The following is a 14,798-nucleotide window of genomic DNA, read 5'->3' on the forward strand; positions in this document are numbered from 1 at the left end:
CAATGAAATTGATTATGTGTAGAAGTTGTTCTACACAACATTTTTCCAGATATTCTTTCTCAGAACAAAGCAACGACTTCTACACATAATTTTAATACCATTTTGCACTATGTTGATATATGATGTTATAAAATCATGCCAGAATAAAGAATATATACATTAATTACATTACAATGGCTGTATTGGCCTTTGGACGGTTAAACCGAATGACCTTTTGACACTTCAAAATCTTTAAAATACCTTTATATATAGGAAAATATAATTAAAACCTTTTGGATTCAATAAAAGAGATCTAGTTGTACTACCTTACATACTTTGGATGTCATATCTTTGTTTATTATTATTATTATTAAGGCCTTTTGACAAAAAAATGACCCATCACGTCATTGACCCATATACAAGTTAATTACCAGATAATATTTTACATATACTGTAGATTGCTTTTCACAGTATTGGGTCTTAATACAAGAAAATATGTTGCCGTCTTTAAAATTTAGGGGGTTCCTTGCAATGTTTAAATGTTTATATTTGGAGATTCATAGCATAAAAAGGTTTGAAAACCCCTGGTATATGGAATCTTTATTATTAAGAGTATAGTTCAAGAAAAATCATTTGATGTTGAGGATTTTCAATCCATTTCCAGGGTTTTAATCTACATAAAAACCTGAGTCACTATTCAAACTTTTCTCTCTCATTTTCCATTTCTCTTTATTTAAAAAAAATCATAGTCACAGTGCCAAATGTACATTAAAAAATGATTTTTGATGCTGTTCACTTTATTTAAACAATTTATTTTGATTCAACACCATTGTACCAGGTTTCTGGTTTAAATGTGATTGCTTCATGTTAAATTGACTTGAAACAATTACTCTTTGACTTAACTTGATCTTTTCAATCAAGTAACGCAACCAGGAGTTAATCAAACGGGACTTTTACTTCCTATCATGCTTTGCAAAGGGGCTGAACTGGGAGAGTAAATGTTGAAATGAAGCGTTATTTTAAGCATTTTTTACAACATGTGAAAATGGAGAGACTTTTTAATGTTTACTGTTCTATTATGTTGGTATTTAAAAGTTTCTGTTATGATAATAGTTTTGGGGTTACCATTGTGGTGAAGTGTTGAGCTTGTGCTTGGGTTGAAGACCTGCTAACAAGCATTCATATCACTTTAATAATAAAGTAATCACTATGGTAGTGCTCTGGGTAGCATTTCCCCAAAGCATCGCAAGACTAAGTTGATTGTTGCTCTGTTGGTGGCAATGGTTCTATGATCGATTTAGTCTTATAATGCTATTGGGAAACGCAGCCCTGGATGAAACCAGTATCACTTCTAGACCGCCAACACAGAACATCTCATCATGAATTTTATGTAAATTACAGGACTAAACAAGAAGCATTCATTGTAGAATTATTTGAATAATTCAATTTAATCTAAAACAAATCTAATTAAAACAACAAGATAGATATTTGATTAGACTAACACAATACAAACATTTTGATTCAGTTAGTTGCAAATAAGTTACATTGACATATTAAAATCATGTTTAATCAGAATCTACAAATGTATATTGTGTTCATATAAAATATTCAAAACAGTCCAAGTTTACTTGATTTGATTAGATGCATAATGGGTGATATACGTTTAAATCACATTCATTCAACAAATTATAAAGATAAAGCAAAAATACCAATTAATTTGTACCTCTCAATAAAGACATGAGGGAACATTTAATCTAAAAGCTTTTGTGCTTGCACAAGAACACTGTGAGATCAGGTCATATTTCATGGAGACACAATATGGTTTAGCCTTTATAGTTTCTTGAACAGTACTCATCCTCGGTGACAACCTATAGAGATTTCCAATTGAATGCACTGACTTTGAATGAGAGAAGCAAACCCTCTTTAATGTATTCTCAATTCAGCACTCTCTTAGTAACACAAATGCTTCAGGTTCTTTATGCGCAAAAAAAAGCTTTGTAGATGGAAACATAAAAGTTTTAGGCAGAGCAGCAGTGAGGCCACGTCCTTGCTACACTCTTCTTTCTACTCTCTCTGTAAATTTTTAATAAAGGCAGATTTTTACTACACATCTTGTCTTCTCTAAGAACTGAGATAGCCTACAGTTTTGAAGTGCAGCTGAATGTTCTTCTTATATCCACAAACTATCCATTAGGAATTCAAGAATCAATCCCCAGAATAAAAGCTCCTAATGTCTTGAATGACCAGTGAAGGTCAAACCATATAAGTTGTTCAATAGTTTTTTTTGTTTGTTTGTTTTTTTTTTTAAGATATTAATACTATATATTTCAAATGCAGCATTGGTGAGCATATGAGATAAATTACTGACCCCAAACTTTTGAACAGTAATATAATATAATTGTTGTATAATTACAACTATTTCTGCATTGTCTATACGTAGATATGTCTAGTCAGTAAACAAGAGAATATGATTGATTATATGATAAATCATAAACGAAAGGAATATTATATTTTTTCTTCTTTTTTTTTATTTTGTTACACCAATAATACACACACACACATGCACTCTATGATACAGAAAAATATAAATATAAAAATACTCTCATTACAGAATTTAACAGACAATGATTATGTCAATATTTTTAGCCACTGGGATACAAGACTTACACATTAAATATAAATGGAATATATAAGTTAAATATTAAATGTGTAAAAAGGATGTGTGACTTAATTGCCAACATTTATGCTGTTTTATCCACTGACAAGAGTCAGCTCCGATATACAGATAGATATATATCTACCTGAAACAGAAATGCACTATTGACCATGATATTATATTAATAGAGTAAGAAAAGGAGAGATTAACACATTTTGTGATATTGATAGAGTGCATGGGCCCAAGAAATGGGATTTTGCTTACCATTACTCAACAAAAAAATGCCTCATCAGATGATCAATAGCTACTGGAAAACATTCAGATCCCACAACAAGGCTGTAACATCAAGGAAAACCTTCACAAGAACATGAGAGGAGAATGCAGATACTCCATCAAACTAAATAATAGAAACTTTGAACACTGGGGAACGTAGTCTATAACAAAAAGCCTCTAGCAAATTCAGGGTCAATAAATGGAGAGGTGAGGTGGAAGGGAGGAGGAGCTCTCCTTTTCCCTATCCGATGTAAGAATGACAAGAGAAGGGAGGAACAAGGAGAGGGGAGTGGACAAAAGCTGGCTTAGGGACAAAAATCTCCAAAACCTGAACAGTAGCTGAGAGGAAGATCTAGACATAATGTGAAGCAGCACTTTGGTTCCCTGAGCACCCGGGGTTACTACTGCTTCATTAAGCCCCCTTTCCCACACAACCATTCGCCCACATGTGAACATCCAAGAGTAGCAGAGAGGGACTTAGAAGTAGCTACATCTATTTTTCTACTGTTTGTCTCCATTCTAGATGCTAAAAGGACAAAACAGTTGGGATCTGGGCTCACAGAATGAGTGCTATCGCCACTGAGGACCAGGACATGTTCTGTGAGAAGGCAGTGGCCCTTATCGTTGACCTCTGCCTGGATGACAGCCCTCTGCTAGACTCGGAAACCTGTCAGGATTTCCTTGTGCTTCTGACCAACGGAAACCCCAACATCTCCAGCGCAGGTAAGTTTCCTGCAGTGTTTGATGGGAAGCGTGTTTGTTGGGGGTGACGTTGGTGGGGGACGTGCTTATGTTTATCTGCGTATATGCACGAGTGTGAGGTAGGACTTCAAAGGATCGTGACCTTTTAGATATGCCCACTTTCTGCCCGTTTAAAACTGAGCTAACAGACTTTTTGAAAGTAAGTTCTGTATAAATAATGAATTGCCATTAGTTACCTGGCACTTTTTTATTTGCCTAATGAGCCTGCTTGTGTTTGATGTTGTTCTCCAATAAATTAAGGATGCTAGTCATTGGCGATTTAGATCATTTGTAACAGTGGCACCTCCTTTTTTCTTGTCTAATGACAAGTGCTCAATTAAGCTTCAGTTAGAGAAATTTCATTGATGTGCTTCATAGGAAGATGGATGCAAGTGTCTTACAAGCACCGCTCCAGACTACAGGTTCACGGCAGTCACACAAGCTAAAATTGACATGAAATGGAATTTTGGACACAAGATCGAAGAAGCTGTGATATCTCTGAGTTGGCAGGTGAAAGGAATGTCTAAAGCAATACAAATTATGATGAATTCCACATCTGGCGAACTGCCATGGAGGAAGACACAGAATCTAATTGTCACTCTGAGTTTCTGTCACGGGAGAAATCAAATAAACCACCGCAGGCCCTGACCTGCATCATGTCCCCGACCACAAGGATAGTGAATGCCACTGTGTGTTATCCACAAATAAACATGAATCACTGATGCCACAGAAGAGCTTTAATGTCAGCTCTTCTGACATTGCTGAACTACTTCTGAAGTCACTTTAAATTTGTGTGTGTGTGTGTATATATATATATATATATATATGTATGTATATATATATATATATATATATATATATATATATATATATGTGTGTGTGTGTGTGTATAAGGAATAATTGACAACGGGCGATTGTCTGTTGAATTCTTAGAAAATAATGCACACCAGAGGTGGTAATGCCGTTACACCTCGGGTGTGCATTATTTTTTAAGAATTCAACGGCCTAGAGTCAATTATTCCGCTTATACTACGGTTACCGCATCTCAAGACACTGTTCCAATGTTGTATTTCAAGACATTTGTCAGTCATAAATGTCATTTCCGAACTATTAAGGGAGACTTGAGCCTTGATAGCAGAATAATACAGCTGATATAGTTATTAACGCAGTTGAGAGAGAGAGAGAATAAGCAAATGTGAATTTGCCTACCTGAGTCTGTGCGTCTCTCATAGCAGCAGTGTCTCTATTAACAGCGAACCTATACGTTTATCTACATCAAGAACTGCACAGTTATTACCTCGCTGGTGAGAAATGTCATGTAGCTTTTAAGTTGCTAAACTATTTTACTGATTAATTTGTCAGAGCAGCGCTGAAAAAAAAAAACGTTTCTGTGCGAGTGTGTGTCCGTACTATACTGTATGTGTGTACGTTTGAGTGAGAGAGAGAATGCGCTTTCAGGTTGCAATAAAGCATATTTTGTGGCAAAAACCATGACAATAATTTGACGTTTTCATCCTATTGTTTACTATATTTATTTGCTTTGACATTTTGTTGTGGGTTTTATTTCTTTTGCGGTTGTAGGCTGTAAGAACATTGGTCAACCAATCAGAATCGAGTATTCAACAGCCCTGTAGTGTGTGTGATATATATACATATATATGTATAGCCTGTAATAAAATGCTAACTTGCCTATATTTTACATGTGATATTGTTACAAGTAGTTCTCAACTTGTGGGTCAAAGATGTAATTAGGAAAAAAACAAAGCAAAATTCAAATAATATAAGAGAATTTTTATAAATACATATTTATAAAGGCTTTAATTATATATAATATTATTAAAATTGTAATACAATTGTTTATATAATTAAATACTATAATTTAAATATTAATTATATACAAAAAATAAAAATAAATTATATAAAAATTTTATTAAATAGTATTTAAATATTTTGCACTTTGTATTTTATTATTATAAAAATCTAAATTATAATAATATACTTGTTCATTTTTAGCATATCAAAATAAGTAATCCTAAAAGAAATAAGCTGATGTCAAAACCATGTGTCCAATACAATCATATTTTGACACTCAGAAGCTAGCCTAATTAGTCAGCTTCCAACACAGACAGCCTGAAAAACATGGAAAACCATCATGTAAACTGGACAAGACAATAGAAAATGTCTCAGCCTCCATTAGACTTGTTACTGCTTTGGGTTGCCACTTGATGTCCAATGTAAAATCCCAAAACCAACGTTCTATACTACTTTTTCTATTAGTAATGGTATAGCAAAAAAAAAAAAAGAAAAAAAGCTCATAATGTCATAAAGTCATAATGATTGAGCTCTAATTAGGAAGGAAGCGCTGAGTGTGTGAAGGGAGATGCCCGCTGACTTGACTAGGAGTGGAGGGAGGTTCTGGAACCTGCAGTCCACAGGCAGTAATACTAGATGAATGGAGGACTACCGCTGGCCTCCGCAACCCCATGGCGAGAGCTGCACCCAGCCTGCCAAAAAGCAAAGGTCATGCATCAGGAGAGCCAGGTGGTGCAGCACTTGTGCAATGCCAAAACCCAACATGATAGAGCAGGACTGAGAACGTAACAGAGGAGGCACTGATCAACGCTCTGCAGTTTGTGCTAATTATCTGAAGCAATTGTCCAACATCCCTCTCGAATAGATCTCTTGACGTGGAAGAGCATGTGTTACTGCAGCTGCACTGTAGTAAAGAGCGTCATTTTCTATTAGGAATTCATGGGTTGCTTGTGTTGAAGTCATGCCTCAGTTTTCTCATGAATGAATATTTCAAAGATGTCAGATCTAAACGTAACAAAAAAGCTGTTTGTTTAATAATTCAGGTTTTGCAACCCACGGTTCAAAGTATCTTTATATATTTCACTTTGACTCAAAGAATGTGTACACGGGCCTGGATGCTTTCAAGCCTGCACGACACTTCATGCTCTTATAAAAACACTTTATGCCATCTGTGTAATGGACTACAAAGGAATGTCTTACCTGTCCAAATTTGTTATCTTTAATGTTTTGCATGGTCGTTATGGACCGAAACATCATTTGGTTCTCGCATGTGTATTTTTTTGCAGATGCAGACAAAACACAGTGCAAAAAATACTCTGCACTAATGTTTAGTGTCATCGCAACAACACCAGTCAAGTCATATACAATACAGATTGTTTCAAAGTAGCTTTACATTAATAAAGTTCTGTAAAGCAGCTCTGCAGAAGACAATAGTGTCATTATTCAGCTCAAGTAAGTTCAGTGTTGATTCAGTTTAGTTTGTAAAGTTCATCAATTATGTTGAATTATTAATTAGTTAATTTCAGCTAAAAGCAGCTCTACAGAAGACAATAGTGTTGTTATTTAGCTTAAGTCAGTTCAATGCTGAATCAAATCAGTTCAATAGCAGTGTCAATGTTGCAAATTCAGCTATAAACTGAGTGAATCTACAATGAGAAAGGTACAAAAGACATATTTAAAACAGTTCATGTGACTACAGTGGTTCAACCTTAATATTATGAAGTGACGAGAATACTTTTTGTGTGCCAAAAACCCCCCAAAATAATGACTTTATTCAACAATATCTGATGGGAGATTTCAAAACACTGCTTCATGAAGCTTCAAAGCTTTATGAATCTTTTGTTTTGAATCAGTGGTTCAAAGTGCGTATCAAACTGCCAAAGTCATGTGATTTCAGTAAACAAGGCTTCGTTATGTCATAAGTGTTTCGAAACGTTTCGAAATTGCTATGGTTTGCGTGACTTTGGCAGTTTGATACATGCTCCGAACCACTGATTCGAAACAAAAGATTTGAAGCAGTGTTTCGAAATCGCCCATCACTAGATATTGTTGAATAAAGTCATATAAAGTCGTTAAAGTCGCGCACAAAAAGTATTCTTGTCGCTTCATAATATTAAAGCTGCCGTAGAACATCTTTTTAAAAGATGTAATATAAGTCTAAGGTGTCCCCTGAATGTGTCTGTGAAGTTTCAGCTCAAAATACCCCATAGATTTTATTTAATTAATTTTTTTAACTGCCTATTTTGAGGCATCATTAAATATGAGCCGATTTAGGCTGCGGCCCCTTTAAATTCTCGTGCTCCCCGCCCACGGAGCTCGCGCTTGCCTATAACAGCATAAAAGTTCACACAGCTAATATAACCCTTAAAATTGTTCTTTACAAAGTGTTTGTCATGCAGCATGTCTAATCGCGTAAATATGGTATTTATTTGGATGTTTACATGTGCTCCGTGGCTAAAGCTAACATTACACACTGTTGGAGAGATTTATAAAGAATGAAGTTGTGTTTATGAATTATACAGACTGCAAGTGTTTAAAAAATGAAAATAATGACAGTCTTGTCTCCGTGAATACAGTAAGAAACGATGGTAACTTTAACCACATTTAACAGTACATTAGCAACATGCTAACGAAACATTTAGAAAGACAATTTACAAATATCATGTTATCATGGATCATGTCAGTTATTATTGCTCCACCTGCCTTTTTTCTCTGTTGTCCTTGTTTGCTTACCTAGTCTGATGATTCAGCTGTGCACAGATCCAGACGTCCTGCCCTTGTCTAATACTTGAACATGAGCTGGCATATGCAAATATTGGGGGCGTATACCCCGACTATTACGTAACAGTCGGTGTTATGTTGAGATTCGCCTGTTCTTCGGAGGTCTTTTAAACAAATGAGATTTATATAAGAAGGAGGAAACAACAGTGTTTGAGACTCACTGTATGTCATTTCCATGTACTGAACTCTTGTTATTTAACTATGCCAAGTTTTAATTCTAGGGCACCTTTAAGGTTGAACTACTGTAGTCACATGAACTGTTCTTTAGTAACTTTCTGGGCATTTGAAAGAGTTAGTTATCTTTCTGTCAATGGAAGCCTCACTGAGCCATCGGATTTGATCAAAAATGTCTTAATTTGTGTTCCGAAGATGAACTTGTTGAACTCCGAAGATGAACTCCGAAGATGTCTTATGGGTTTGGAACGACATGAGGATGAGTAATAAATGACAGAATTTTTATTTTTGGGTGAACTAACCCTTTAAGTAGCATTTTTGACACAATAGTAGTGGGACTATTTAAAATGTGAAAGAGCGATTATTGGATTGCATTTGCCACCTTTATTTATTATTATATTAAACTTAAAACAAAAAAATTATAATGCTATCACTAGACTAACAACTTATGCTTGATATTTACCTACAGTTCCATGCATTTATCCACTGACCTAAAAAAAATCTAAATCACTTACATTTCAGTTATGACTTGTAAATGAAAATATTTATAAAACCTAAAAATGTTAAAAAGATCTTAATCTGGTTATGCCTATGCCCATATACTTGGTCAGAATCAAAGTGTAAACACTGAAGCCATCATTAATTCTCATTGTAAACAAGCATTACAAGTTTATTGACCGGCTTGTATAAAAAGAGTGCTGAGGAAGGAGATGGTCAAAATCAATATAATGCCACTCAAGCACACGATGATGGCGTATGTTATGGATGACCATCTTTCTCACCCCATTTCTATTGTATAGAAGCCCTCAAGGTTAAATCAATTACATTTCCTTTCAAACATGACAAGAGGGATATGACTGAGTATAATGGTTGAGCAATAGAGGGCATGTGGAGGGGTTACCTCATTTCTTTCCACTATAGTTGAAAAAGATGAAGAGAAACCATGCAGAATGGTGGTTGCATTAGAAAGTAGCACCTCTCCTCCTGTGTCTATAGCACACTGAGCAGAACATTACTATTAGCCACTAAACAGTAGTTTAGCACACTAAGCTCCACTGCAGTGAGCCAGCCGCTCATTCTAGGCTTACTACTGCAGCTACCGCATTATGTGGCCATGAATAAATAAAACAGAAAGTAGACATCAGACCAGCAGGGAAATAGCATACACACTCTATGTATTCTCCTCCCTGCTGAAGAAGGAACAAGACAGAGCTGGAGTTTTGTGTGGCTGTGTGTGTTGTGTAAAATCACTATGGGGGGAGTTGATTTTCAGTAACCCAATGGGGAATTCCTGTGTGCTGGTGAAGCCCTGTGAGGTCTGATTAAATAATTTAGCAAATCCCAGTGTTGTGTGCCAAGCTAATTTGTGACCATATCTTTATAGGCTTTGTTAATTACTGAACAGGTGTAGACTAGGCACAGGCAAAATTACCTACTTTGTCATTTTTCTTTATTGGACTTAAGAACGCTCACTTGCACAAAGCTTATTCCAGTGGTGTAAAGTAGGCCTATTTAAGTAAATGCAATCTTTTTGGCTACTTTGTAGTTTTACTGAATATCAAAGATATTAGCAACTTTTACTCTGTGTTTGTCTACATTTTTATCTCTTTACTCCAATACATTTGTGATGAGTAATGCATGGCACCTAACTTTTTCTGCAGCAGTTTATTTCTGCTATAAAGAAGTGATATCGCCATCTACAGGGCAGTGAAGGTACTATATATTGTTCATTTTGCCCTTATTCACCCAAACTTGTCAATGTATACTTTACTTGAATGCGAGTGCATTAGCAGATAGTTGTTGAATCGCAGGTGTTTGATTTTTAAGATGAGGACATGACTGCAGCCAGTGATGAGGCCAAAACAGCACATCCAGTGCAAGTGGACATTGGCTAGTTAATTTTACTTAGCATTATTTGTTATTTTGAAGAGAACATTTTGAAGGTTTACTTATGCATATGAGCTTAAAGGATTAGTCCACTTTTAAATAAACTTTTCCTGATAATTTACTCACCCCCATGCAGGCCTGGACTGGTAATCTGGCATACCGGGCAAATGCCCGGTGGGCCGACGCACTTGAGGGCGGGGCCGCTATATGATATGATTTTTTTTAATAAACATAAAATTGGCCAACGACCGGCCCATAAAGCAGGGACAGCGGCCCATTGGTTCATTTTCCATACTCACACTGGGCTGGCCCAATTACATCTCTTAACAGACTCCACCCCGTCCCCTCTGTTTCGCCAGAACATCTGTGGATTAGGAGGATGGAGAAACAAAAGCGCAAGTGCAAGGGGGTGCGGAGAAGTTGCGGGCAAAAAAATCAAAAAATTTAGAGGTTGATGCCTCAACGTGCAAAAATTACTGGCATGTTTAGTGCGGTTACTGTAGCTTCAGTTTCCAAACCTACAGTACCTGACGTGCAAAAACAGGTGAACATAGAAGAACATGGAGGAGACACCTGTAAGGCAGAGGAGCAGCAGGTGTCTGACAGTGAAGCCAATGAGGGACAGAGTAAGCAGGAGAGTATAATAGAAACGGTAAGCAGGGTTACATGATTAACAGCGAGGGACTCGTGATGCGACGACGACGACGATGATGCTTAAATGAATGAATATTATAAGACAACATAATCGTCGTCGTTATTATAAAGTCAGACTGTCACCTACTGCACTGGTCACTTAGTCAGCTAAAGTCAAATAGCACAACAAAAGTTATTTTGCACTGTTTTTTGTAGTTAGCAGTGTGCCCTTGTAGCTTTCAGAGTTCACTTATGCAGTAACGGCCCTTCTCATAGAAAAACCTGAAATGATGCAATTTGATTTTCAAAAAAAAAAAAATTCAGGTTATTATTATAATGTAATATTATGTGTTTATTTCACAACGAGACTATAGGTGTCTATTTATAGCTGTTAGTCGTGATGATGGTCTACTAGATCTCACTTTTCAGCTAAAAAGTTATGTTTTGTAGCTCTTGTACCCTATTACTCTGGTATGAACACTTGGTTGTTTATGGCAAGTGAATAACATGAATATCATTTTATTAGGACGTTTTTTGTGAGTAATTTGGTAGTATAGTTTTCTTTTTCATTGTTTTTAATGGGGAGTATCTAAACAATGAGAGGTAAATGTTTGACACTTAAACAGGGGTTTGTGCTCTTTAAAACAAAGTATATTTGTAATTGTAAATTATAGTTTTTCTGCTGTCTGTTTCATTGAAAAAAAAAAAAAAAATTCTTTATAGAATTATCAGTATTCTACATTCACGTTCTAAGGGTTAACTAGCTTGTATAACATGGAGCACATTGTCCATCTAGAAATCCTACTCTTACTAAGTGTATTTTTAATAACTCTACCAATTAATTGTAATACTCTGGTGGGTGGTGTCCGACCGATTGTGGTGGGCCGGTCTGAGCAAAAATGCCAGGGCCATTTTTTTGTCCCAGTCCAGCCCTGCCCCCATGTCATCCAAGATGTCTGTGTCTTTCTTTCTTCAGTCGAAAAGAAATTAAGGTTTTCGATGAAAACATTCCAGGATTATTCTCCTTATAGTAGACTTGAATGGGCACCAAACAGTTGAAGGTCAAAATTAGTTTCACTGCAGCTTCAAATTGTTCAACACGATCCCAGATGAGAAATAAGGGTCTTATCTAGTGAAACCATCACTCATTTTCTGAAAAAAATTGAAAATTATTTAAGTTTTAACCTTAAATGCTCAACTTCAACTAGCTCTCTTCTTCTTCTCTATTTGAATTCCACTAAGTGTATTACTGCCCTCCACAGGTCAAAGTTTGAACTAATTGTTATATACTATTGAACTAGCATATTGCATATAAAAATGAGTTCAAACTTTGGCCTGTGGAGGGCAGTAATACACTTAGCAGCGTCTACACTGCTGGAATTCAAATAGAGAAGAAGAAGAAGAAGAAGAAGAAGAAGAGAGCTAGTTCAAGATGAGCATTTGTGGTTAAAACTTATATAATTTTCAATTTTTTTTAGAAAATGAGCAATGGTTTTACTGGATAAGACCCTTATCTCTCATCTGGGATCGTTTTGAACAATTTGAAGTTGCAGTGAAACTAATTTTGACCCTCAATTGTTTGGTGCCCATTCAAGTCTACTATAAGGAGAAAAATCCTGGAATGTTTTCATCAAAAACTTTAATTTCTTTTCGACTGAAGAAAGAAAGACATGGACATCTTGGATGACATGGGGGTGAGTAAATTATCAGGAAAAGTTTATTTAAAAGTGAACTAATCCTTTAACTGAGACTTGAGTGTTTGTAGACATTTAAAAGGTTGTCGTGTCGACCTTGATTTATTGCAGTTTTGAAGTGTTCAGTTTTATTTTGATTTTAGATTTTTTTTTCTTATTTTCATGGCATGTCTCTTTGGTGTTGAGGACTAGTGCATCTTTGAGCCTACATTCAGTATAAATGAAATACTTAAGAGAAGTTTTAGCTCAAAAGACCCCACAGATCATTTTTTATGGCCTGTTAAATTTGTCACTTTTTGAGGGTGAGCAAAAACACTCAGTTTTTGTGTGTCCCTTTAAATGCAAATGAGCTGCTGCTCTCAAGAAGAGGGCGGAGTTTCAAGAGCTCAAGTTAGCAGTGCCGATTAACTCATGCAGACTCACTGAAAAAGTCAAAAACTGTTCAGCCTTTTATGTTTAAACCGGAGTTAAACTCTAAGACTTTTGCTCAAGTTGTATTGGAATTGATGACTTGTATCTTGTAATTGAGCCATTTTTGCTGTAAGGTATCTGTACTTTTACTCAAGCATGGTTTCCAGGTACTCCTCTGGCTTATTCTTATAATAGTGAAATCTGTCTGGAGTTTGGCAGTGCCATTATCTTAGGTATGAATAATGTGAATTTATACATGCAGACAGCCAATGTTCTAGAAAAGTAATTGTGAGAACAAATTCAGCAGTTCAACCTTGTCTCTCAACTTCACAATATCACACTGGCATCAGACCGAATGTGTCAGAACTCAGAAAAAGCTCATTTAACTATACAGTGATATTCCAGAAATAAAAATTCTTATTGATCTTCAGTAGATTTTAAGCTTCAAAAAGGATGCAAAAGAACTATAAAATGATCATTAATAATTATATATGACATATTGGCTATAATCCAAACAGCTTTGTGTGAAAAGAAATTAAATTTAAGTTGTTTTTCACTTAATCTTCCACTCCGGGCTGTTAACTGCGATAGGATCGCTGTGTCGACTGATAAATCAGGCTGATTTTGTGAAGTGGATCAACAGATCTGACTCAAGAGAATAATTTGTTCACAACAGATATCTCTATTTTTATTATGTACTTTTATAAGCACGTCAGGCGATTGATTTTAAGCAAATGATGACTTAAATTTCAGCATGCTACTTACACTAATGCATTTGATGGCTTCATATAGCGTACAAGTTGTATGGACCACTTTTATGACACTTTTATGGTGTGGTTGTTGTCATTTTGTAGTTGATGGAATTTTTTCATTTTATTGAAAGAGCAGCCATGATATTCTTCAAAAATTCACAATTTGTTATTTGGAATGACGTGAGAGTAAGTAAATAATGAATGAATTTACATTTTTTAGAAAGCTATCCCATAAATGCTACATTACTAAAATCCATTCACTGCATAAACAGGTTGAGGTCATTGAGAATAAGATAATGGAAGCCCTTTTGTGTCAAAATTGTTTAGGCATTGCAAAGGATATTGATCTCTGATGTCCATCTCCATGTGCATCAGTTCTAGGAATCAAGACATTTAAGCTGTGACCATCTCAAAAGATGAGAGCGAGCAAAAAAGGAAGGCGACTGAAAATGGCCCTGACTATAACAAAAGAAAATTGAATCACAGGCCGCCCTGTAGCGGGACATGGAGAGGATTCAGGGGGTTTAGACAGAGACCAACATCTAAATGGACTCATTTCTAAAATCTAATTTCCAGGGTCTGCCTGTTATGGGGTGACTGTGACATTTCATCCCTTATTGTGTTAAATCTGTTCTCCGTTCAGTGGCATGGGCTGAAGTTAACAAGCCATGTATGCAGTCGTTGACAAGCCCTGCGAGTAGAGGTGGATTCTGATTCTGCCTCTCAGTGCCAAACCTCTCAACAAAAAGAAATTCAACTATATTTTCAATATTTAGTGCAATGCATGGGCTTGCAAAACTGCTTGGCAATGAATGATGTATACTATGTGCTTCAACTTAAAGTGAGTGATTTATGCTTTGGAATGCTATCAAATCAAATCTATTTGATATAATATTATATATATATATATATATATATATATATATATATATATATATACAACCCGAATTCCGGAAAAGTTGGAACATTTTTTAAATTTGAATTAAATGAAAAATAAAAGACTTT

The 14,798-nt window shown here is 35.7% G+C and overlaps 1 protein-coding gene across 2 annotated transcripts in view; it reads left to right on the plus strand.

Moving 5' to 3' along the window:
- The window catches only part of syt6b (synaptotagmin VIb), a 62,191-nt gene that overhangs the window by 17,468 nt on the left and 29,925 nt on the right, over nt 1–14,798 (plus strand). Inside the window, exon 2 of one of the 2 annotated variants that reach the window (XM_048171755.1) lies at nt 3,432–3,631. In XM_048171755.1, coding sequence (XP_048027712.1) covers nt 3,472–3,631 — 160 coding nt within the window. In that variant the 5' untranslated portion in view covers nt 3,432–3,471. Of the gene's footprint in view, nt 1–345; nt 3,632–14,798 lie in introns of those variants that run through there. The other variant, XM_048171753.1, reaches the window with a different exon arrangement.

This window comes from Megalobrama amblycephala, linkage group LG21 (assembly GCF_018812025.1).
Source record: "Megalobrama amblycephala isolate DHTTF-2021 linkage group LG21, ASM1881202v1, whole genome shotgun sequence".
Taxonomy (NCBI): domain Eukaryota; kingdom Metazoa; phylum Chordata; class Actinopteri; order Cypriniformes; family Xenocyprididae; genus Megalobrama; species Megalobrama amblycephala.